The sequence below is a fragment of the Schistocerca piceifrons genome, chromosome 2 (assembly GCF_021461385.2).
Source record: "Schistocerca piceifrons isolate TAMUIC-IGC-003096 chromosome 2, iqSchPice1.1, whole genome shotgun sequence".
In the NCBI taxonomy this organism is placed as follows: Eukaryota; Metazoa; Arthropoda; class Insecta; order Orthoptera; family Acrididae; genus Schistocerca; species Schistocerca piceifrons.
The window spans coordinates 175,093,925-175,103,769 of record NC_060139.1 but is presented as its reverse complement, the minus strand read 5'-3'; the positions used below and the strand labels follow the sequence as shown (position 1 = coordinate 175,103,769).

Sequence of the window (9,845 nt, the reverse complement as noted above, 5' to 3'; positions counted from 1 at the left end):
AAAGACTGGGCATTTATTTTTTACTCGTACGTTAATGGGGATTTTCGCCTTGTTATACACAGTAAGTTACACTTACTAATATTGAGAGATAACTGCCAGTCATTACACTACGCATTTATTTTTTGCAAATCCTCACTGATTTGTTCACAACTTTCGTGTGATACTATCCTGTAGACTACAGCATCATCGGTAAATAGTGTAACGCCGCTGTCATTACCATCAACCAGATCGTTTATGTAAATCGTAAAAAGCAGCGGACCTATTACGCTGCCCTGGGGCACACCTGAAATTACGCTTGTTTCTGTTGAAGTCACCCCGTTCAGGACGACATACTGCTCCATGTCTGTTAGAAAACTATCCATGAATGTGGGTAGCCTACCGTAACAGGCGAACTGCTTAAGAAACATCAAGCGCGCGATCGAGTAGCTCATCTTTTCCTTGTAACATGGAAACGAACCGTTACCGGACACGGGTTGCTGCGTAAAACTTCATCTACTAAGTCCCCTCTACAGCCTCTAGAAGAGTGTAGCATGAATTGTGAAACACCCTGAATGCGTGAGGAATGTTTACTGAAAGTCTGGCCATACCTTTTTCTTATACCCTGTACAGAACGGAGACAGACCGGAAAACGTGCAAATTAGCGTGACCGCTGTGGGAGTGTTTCAAGTTGTTCTTGTCTCTTTTAGGTGAAAATTAAGTACCGAAATAGGAAAATTTCCATCACTGATATCTTTCGGTGTGTGCTTGCAGAAGAATGTCGCCGGTGAGAGTGCTGGTGGCAGCGCTGCTGGCCGTGTCCTGCGGGGGCGGCTGCTCTGCCTACTACGAGGCACCCCCGGACGGCCAGCGCCTGCTGCTACAAGCCGCCCCCGCCGCCGCCGCCGCCGCCCCCGCCGCCGCCGCCTCCTGGCCCCACCAGCAGCGGCGACAGGCCATCGACGAGTTCGCCGCAGCAGCAGCGGCCGCCGCAGACGCTCAGTACCAGGTGCGTGACGGCAGATACTCTGTCCAACACTTCCTACGTGTTATGTCTACACCCTGTAATTCATAATGTATGCCAGGCTTTCCCGGGGTAATACCTTGAAGATTCTTCAGTGTCCAATCCTCCGCAACGAGGATGGTGAAGACGCCTTCCCGCATCCCGAACAACAAGTGATCATCACGTGCCTGTCACTTACTGATAAAACCACCCAAGCATTCTGGTTCCAAAATACATTGCTCCGAATAACTTACGGATGAGCTAGATAAAATAACAAACGTTACTCGTTGGCAATGGATGAAGGTACGGGAGCATGTTGCCAGATGTCTCCCGTTGTGCACAGTAAGTTGGACTTCACATGGTGCGAGGGCAGCGTGACTGTAGCGACAAATGGGGCTGGGCCCGCAGCACGAGGCAGTTTACGGAACGGGAAAACACATCGTGTGTCAACCAGCGAGCTGTTACGATGTACGGTGGTAGTGGTCTTCGTTCCAAAATGGCCCAGAGACAACATTTGGGAGGCTACACACGGAAAAGAACCTTCTGGGAAGTGGAAGAGGTGTTACGAGTGTAGCCAGGAGTTCGGCAAGCTCACAGCATTGTTTCACACGTATGGGAAGGCTTCTGAGACACAGGCACAGCTGCCCGAAAAAGTCAAATACAGCAGCAGATAACAGCTATATAGTGCAATAGTCCACAACGGACCCACGTCAAATAACTGCTGCAGTTGCAAAAACGTTGAACAGGACTTCTAAGCCACATAATTTCACGCTCTTCAATGACACAGCTACTGTGGGGAGGGAGGGAAAGGGGGGGGGGATGTCCCTGTACCTTGTGTTCCGATGACAACCGTACATCGGCGATGGTGTCGAGAGCGTAGGGACTGTAGCAGTGAGGTGTGGGGTCGCGAGCTCTTTTCGGATGAGAGCAGATTCAGTCCGAGTAGTGATTCTGAACGTGCCCGTCATATGGCAAAAAGTGGAAACACGTAGTGCACCCGGGTACATTGTCGAACATGATCCTTTTGCGGTCCAAGTGTAATAATGTGGGGTGGCATACTGTTGCATAGGCGCACTGAGAAGCAAGTCTTTGAACGCTGTACAATCAACGGTCATCATTGTTGTGACGCTGTTCTCCTTCCGCATGTGCGTCTTTTCAGGCGTGCATTCGGCCCTGATTCCATTTTTTATGGATGACAATGCTCAACCGTATCGAACAGTGCAGGTAGAGCAGCTCTTGTAACGAGAGGATATTCGGCGAATGAAATGGCCTGGCTGTTTCCCCAACTTAAATCCTATCGAGATTGTGGGGAGACGTATCTATGCACGTCCACGTGCACAATGATCATTCAGCAGATGTTAACCGCGCTGGTGGGAGAATGGAACACCCTATCACGAGAACTCCTTACAAACGTTATGGCCAGCGTGCCAGCACGTTGCAGAACTTTCGCTGATGTCCGCGGTTAGGTCACAGTTTATTGAAGACTATATCCAGCCGTTTGTAATGCCCGGGGGCCATCATAAATCGAAGTGAGTTCAGTGTAATTACTGTCCTCGCGTAAAAACATTTCTGCTCGTCTCATTCCGTATTTCTTTCACTTACCTTCTGTACTACGCTGTAGCAGTTCTTCCTAAGTACAGTTTAAGTTTTATCGAGGTAGGTTTCTTGGAAATGACACATCTTGCGGAAGTTTCTTTCATACTTACGTTTTGCATGCCAGAATATAACAAGTCACAACTGTCCATTCATCCTTAGGTGCACTCCAAAAAGTACCGTCAAAAAGTAGGACTCGCTATGGTCCTTAAACATCAGTATTTTTCTCCCTGTCGTATCAGGTCTTGCTAAATGGGTAATTCTCTGTATCTACATCAACTTACGCGCTCCACAAGCCACTGTACAGTACGTGGCGGAGGGTACCTCGTACGAATATTACCGATTTTTTTTTCGTCTTCCATTCGCGAAGTAGAGATGATTATCTGTATGTCTCTGTCCAAGCCTTGTTATCATGATCCCTATGCGACATGAACGAGAGCCGCAGCATAACGGTCGCACGGACTTCCTACAATAAAGATTTTCTAAATTTATCCAAAAGGATTTTTCTTCGGAGGAATTCTATTTCCAACCTCCCGAGTACTTCTGTTACACTTTAGTACGGGCTACATCGGCCTGTAAGCATTCTAGCAGTACGCTTCTGAATTCGTTAGATGCCTGTAATACTGCCTACTTGATAAACACTCAGAACACGGGAACAATACTATATAATTCTTCGCAGTTGTTTCCTTTTTCTGAACGTGAAGTAGGCATCAGCTTTCATTTCCTACTGGCAGGCGTAATCAAAATTAACATGATAAAAGATACTATTAGAATAAAGGACAGGTCAGGAGCTTCCAAAACTACTCATATAAGTCGTATTAAGACTCAGATCAACAGAAATATTGAAATCTTCAATTTGTGTCACGCTGTTTGCAAGAGGTGCGTTGGCAGATTACAGCCACACTTCAGTCTTTAATGCTTCTTCCGCAGATTTTCGTAGTAAACTAGGAGATCATTGTATCCAAAATAAAAGTACAAACTTTACTACATATCTTACTTTTAATTATCGTTTAGATAATTAATGTTTACCACTAAAGCACAATATCAGTACTTACCCCTGAGCATCTTGAGAACTTTCCTCCCGAAAATCAATAATTCTGCCTTCTAGTACCGATCCTCAGTCATAAGACGATTAGTTTTGAAAGTAAGTCTGTTGATTAAACTTGGAATAGTTAATGATTTTATTTTTTAACAAATATAATTTTTGATTTAAGTATCAGAATGAAACTAAAAAGATCTTAAATTAATTCCTCGTCAAACAATACTTTACACTATTCGCAAAGAAAAATTAATTTAGTTATTGTCATCAGACTGAGTTTATTTTAGTCTTGAGAGTTTCGGCAAATGGTGTTCCACTTTCTTACGTTAATGAACCACGCCATCGTCACGTTAAATGTAGTTACGTTTCCACTTAACAAACAATAATTTTAAGATAAAATTCAAGCAAAGTAACTTACAGGTACTTGAAATAAGGTGGTTCAAATGGTTCAAATGGCTCTGAGCACCATGGGACTTAACATCGGAGGTCATAATTCCCCTAGAACTTAGAACTACTTAAACCTAAGTAACCTAAGGACATCACACACATCCATGCACGAGGCAGGATTCGAACCTGCTACCTTAGAGGTCGCGCGGTTCCAGACTGAAGCGCCTTGAACCGCTCGGCCACAACGGCCGGTAATAAGATGGTAATACTTTTTAGAAGTAACTGACAATATATTAAAGCAAAAGCACTTCTCAGACTGGCAATATATTTAGGCAAAAGAACTTCTCTTCACAGTTTAACACTAGTGTCCCTTTTCTTTAGAAGAATAATGACAAATTCTATTGCTAATTAAACTGTCGGTAGCTTACCTTATTAAAAGCAGTGCAGGTAAGAATATGGCGCAGAAACGCTTCCGTAGATTCTTCTTGTCTCGTATTATTTACATAGACCAAACACACAATATTGTCTACGTTTTGGAACCATTCTTGAAGTAAGAAGATGTAATTCTTGCAACACCACATTTTGTTTATCCTGGAAATGTCTTGCATCTAAAGCTATAATTTACATGAAACAAGTTATTATTGCCTATCTCCATAAATTACCTCACTGTTAACACAGAGTATTAAAATCTGAAGAGCGCACCATCATGTAACCTCCCTCGACCACTGCTAGCTGACTACCTTCTCCAGTTCAGTCCGTCTGCTGCATGCCTCGTTCCATAGAAAAGGCGTTCCAGAAACGGAAACGACATGACCCACCTGCCAACACTGCCCTCTGGGTCAGCCTATGCGTATTTTCTCTCGTTGATAAAAGGTTGAAGCAATGGAAAGAGAAAGTAAAACACTTAGCAGTCCTCAGGCCAAATGGCTTATCCATTTCGTGTGCTGAATATAAATCCTTTCACTCTACAGCGGCCGGCTGCGCAGTGTAAGCACACTGTAGAGTAGAATCCTCAGTAAGAGAACAGATTTTACAAATATGATTGTTTTAAATCTTTAAGTATAAAACAATGAAATACGAGTAAAATGTTGTATTACTAATCACAATACACTTTTATAATCATTACAACATCTCTCTTACCAGATTCCTCTTTAAATAATCATTAATAAATTATATCAGAAACTGGCAACACATTGCTTAAATGTAAATGTAACGCTGTTTCGTTACAAGGGGACGTGCGCGCTATATGTTACGTTCGAGGATTACCGAATGAATGTATCCACGATTAGGTTAGCCCGACTCGTCATTGTAATCCATCAATGACGCATGATGCAGCATCTAAGCTTACGAAAGGCATTTGGCAAGGTGCTCCGAAGAAGTGTTCTCTCTGTTAAATTGATCTTTAGTATGTTGAAGTTATTAAATCATGCTGTACCTTAAATCAATGCACTCTTGTTCACACCGCTAGATGAATCATTCCACTGTTGCACATGGTTCTGATGTGCTAGTTTCTCCACCCAATATGATCGCTACTAAATTCCTCAATAAATTTGTTGGTGTCCATACAAGTATTTTTGGTATGAGATCTCTTGCACCCATGGTCAGAATGATAACTAGCATGATCTAATTTACAATTCGCATAAACATTTTCTGTAAGTAGGAGACGCGGTTTCGATAGCTGTTAGAAGGGCAATCTGAAAATTGGTAGTTTAAACCCAAGTAGCATATAAAAAAATTAACAAATGCAAGCCCTTCTCCTTTCTCGTTCAATGTCATAAGTAACTTCTCAGCAGGGAGGTTGCTGCCACACTATATGACAAAAGCGAACTAGAGAGAGGCCGTCAAATAATGATAAATAACTGTACAGCCACATTATAACATTTGTAGTTTCTGAGTGGCAGCATGGATGACCTCATTGCTTGGTGACAATCGTATTTTCAAGTTATCATAGATAATTTAGCTACACGAATTATAACATCTAGTGAGAAATCAAATAATTAAAATGTTTACTCTTTGAAACCCAGTAGCTTTGCTTAAGTTTCTGAGACTTCAACCCGCAGCCGAAATTCTGCAGACATGGTACCTAAGCTGCAGGTCCGAGTGGTCCGGGTGCTGACTACAGACATCGCGAACGCATGTCTCGTGCTCTCGAAGACCACCTAAAAAGTGAGAGTAACTGCTCTTCTCGGGTCCTGTGTAGATCATTCGGCTCTGAAAAAAACTGACGACTGACAAGTGTGACACTACTTTTTGTGACCAATCTAACTCGGCCATTGTAGCTAGTCCTGAAAGGACCTCTCTAGGAATCTGGAGACTTTTTATTGCCAGCTTCGCTCCGCAGGTGTAGCCCTGCGCTAGATGTAGGCTTTATCACACAAATATTTGGTTTAACGGAAATCTCCATGTTCACGATAATTTCTAACTTGTTAATGCCATAGTGTTTCTACTCTCAAAAAAATGTACGTAGTGTCAATTTTTGACTAAAAACTAACCGGCAATCCCCACATTTTAATCAACTAAACGAAAGCTCGTGGTAGACTAAAATATGGGGATTAGCCCAACCTCTATGATCCAACTATACGAGGCATCCATCCACCTCACACATACATACAAATGTTACACTGACCTCTGCTTCTCCATCTCTGTTATTACTGCGGTGGTATGATCCATTGTCGCAAGTAAAAAATGAATGAAGTAAAAAAAAAAAGTTATCCGCTTCTGGCCAATAGTTCAACAACCAATGTTGCCGTCCTTCCAAACCCACGATCTTCGCTTTAGAACAAAAGAAGCTCTGCCTTAAGACCATAGAGATCATCGATATGCTGCTTCCATCGACTCCGATGTACTCTCTAGATCGATTTTTCGAATATTACAAATTGTATCCAGTAACACTTGTTGTGACAGTAGTATAATAACATTGGCGTGACTTCTTGCCCTTACGTGGCTTGATTATGCAGAGAGTTGTTTGTTAGCAGTTTCTTATAAACTTCATGTTTAGTTGATATTGAGTACTAGTCTAATCTGTATACGTCACATCTTTAGAGATTGGCGTTAATGACCGTAGCAGTTTTGCGCCCTAAAACCATAACAAAAAAAAATCTTTAGAGATTTCTATCTGTAGCACATACCTTTGTTCCAGTAACTTAATAAGTAGCCTCATTTTAAAAAATTTACAGGTTTTCCCGTACCGCTTCTACGTTATCCCTTACGTCAAAATTAGAGGGTTTACGTAGTACGCAGTTCTTCCAGGAAGCACGTTTTGAAATTTGCACTTTTCTTGCTTTCATTCACATGTCGAGTTAGTTCTTTTCCACGGTATTTGCCGATACGACTACATTGTGGTCAGCGTAGCTAGTCATGTTTTCTCGAAGGATTTCTACAGGTCTTAGAATAGATAAATCGCTGACGCTTACGTTAAAATAACATATTAGTATCACCTAGTCGTTTTTATTTAAGAGTTTATTACTTTCTGCAGCTTTTATAGGAAACGACTATTTCTTCATTATCTGTAACAAGGTCACGCTTTTCTGGAGTACAGACTCGAGTAATTACAGCTGATTATCTACATTTAGTTTATTAAAAAATTTTGTCGTTTCTTACTCATGTTACCAGTTTATTTTTAACAAATACCACCATTGCATTGCTTACTCTTCCAGTTTATTCATTTCCGTTATAAATCGTGAAGATGTTACCATAGCTCATTTTTGTTTCCTCTTTCTTTTTCTCATAATAATTACGAGTGTGAGTCATTTCGTTTCTTCTCTGATTTCAGTTAGCTCTGACAGTTTGTTCCGTAAGATCCGTACATTCGTTTGTGATGTTGCACATTGTTGCCACTCCTACAAAAACACCACTTCACTGGAGCACTTGATTTTCTATCAGAGATTTCTCCCCTGGTCGAGAAGTCCCAGTACTATGTCGCCACAGATTCGTCTTTCACTCAATACCGTTTGCTACACCCTGAAAGGTGCAGAGTCCGGGAGCCAGGTAGCTTTTACTTTCGTGAACGTGGGATTTTCTGACAGAGTTTTTAATGAATCTAGTAGCATTTCTCAAAGTTTCGATAACGTCTTAGACCTACTGGTGACACAAAGACCTGAACACAGCTTGGAACAGGGAATCATTGACCATAAGGCCGTTACAGCATCACTGAATACGGCTGCCTATAGAAAAACAAAAAAAAGACAAGAATATCTTTCTGTTTAGCAAGAGCAACAACAAACAGATTGCAGATTATTAGGCAATTCATGAAAATTTCATGTCCAGCACTGACATTGTTGAGCATCAATGGACAAAGTTCTAGAGCACTGTACAACACGGTTTAGGCAAGTTTGTACCGAGCAGAATTATGTGGAATGGAAAAGACCCACCGTTTTATAGCAAACGTGTTAGGAAGCTGCTAGGAAAGCTTTAAATTTAAACGTAGCCAAAACCTCACAGACAAACAAAAACTTAAGGAAGCCAAAATTAGCGTAAGGAGGGCTATGCTTGAAGCGTTGAACGAATACGAAAGCAGAGCTCTATGTATCAATTTGACAGAAAATTCTAGGAAGTTATGGTCTTATGTTAAATCAGTAAACGGATCGAAGCCTTTTATCTAGACATTCTGTGACTGAGGCAGAGAATAACACAGAATAAGCCGAGAGCTAAATATGTTTTGCGAAATCTGTTTCACAGAGGAAAATCACACTGTGCTTTCTCCTTTAAATCGTCGCACGAACGAAAAAATGACAGGTATCGAAATAAGTGACCTAGGAATGCAAATGCAACTGAGATCGGTCAATGGACGAAAGGTCATTGCACTTGACACAATACCAATTACATTCTACGCAGAGTGTCCGCAGCTCGTGGTCTCGCGTTCGCGTTCTCGCTTCCCGAGCACGAGGTCCCGGGTTCGATTCCCGGCGGTGTCAGGGATTTTCACCTGCCTCGAGATGAGGTGTTGTCCTCATTATTTCATCATCATTCATGAAAGTGGCGAGTCTGTACTGAGCAAAAGTGGGGAATTTGTACGGACGCTGATAACCGCGCAGTTGAGCGCCCCAAACAACCAAACATCATCATCATCTACGCAGAGTACGCGAAGGAACTTGTCCCTCTTCCAGCAGCAGTGTACTGTAGATCTCTAGAGGAGCAAATCGTTCCTAATTATTGGAAAAAAAGCACAGCTCATTCCTGTTATCAAGAAAGGTCGTCGAACAGACGCACAAAACTATAGGCCTATATCTGTAACTTCGGTTTGTTGTTGAATTTTGGAACGAGTTACCTGTATATGCTCGCTTATTATAACATTTCCTAGAGTTCGAAAATCCCCTCTGTAGGGACCAATATGGGTCCTGAAAATAATGATCGAGTGAAACCTAGTTCTCTCTGTTCGTTCACGAGATACAGAAAGCGGTAGATGCAGGCGCCCAGGTAGATTCTGTGTTCCTTGCCTTCCGGAAGATGTTCGATACAGTTCCATACTTCCGCGTAATGAACAAAATACGAGCATACGGAATATCAGATCAACTGTGTGACTGGACTGAAAGTTTCTAGCAAACAGAAAAGAACGGAAAGAGTATTTCAGACGTAAATAATTTCGGGCGTGCTCCGGGGAAGTGTTACAGGAGATTGCTTTTGACAGTATTTGTAAATGACCTGGTGGATAGCACAGGAAGTTCCATGAAGCTGTTCCCGGAGGATGCTTTTGTATACAGAGAAGTCGCGAGCCTAGGAAATTGTAATGCAATGCAGGAAGACCTACAGTGGATCGACTCTGTGCGCAGGGAGTGGCAAGTGGCCCTCGACATAATCATCTGTAACGCATTTTGAAGACGTGGCAGAAGGATCCTTTATTGTACGATT

The 9,845-nt window shown here is 42.2% G+C and overlaps 1 protein-coding gene across 1 annotated transcript in view; it reads left to right on the top strand.

Moving 5' to 3' along the window:
* The first annotated feature begins 754 nt into the window (after nt 1–754).
* The window catches only part of LOC124775225 (diuretic hormone 45), a 103,908-nt gene continuing 94,817 nt past the window's right edge, over nt 755–9,845 (top strand). Inside the window, exon 1 of the mRNA XM_047250063.1 lies at nt 755–985. Coding sequence (XP_047106019.1) covers nt 755–985 — 231 coding nt within the window. The remainder of the gene's footprint in view (nt 986–9,845) is intronic.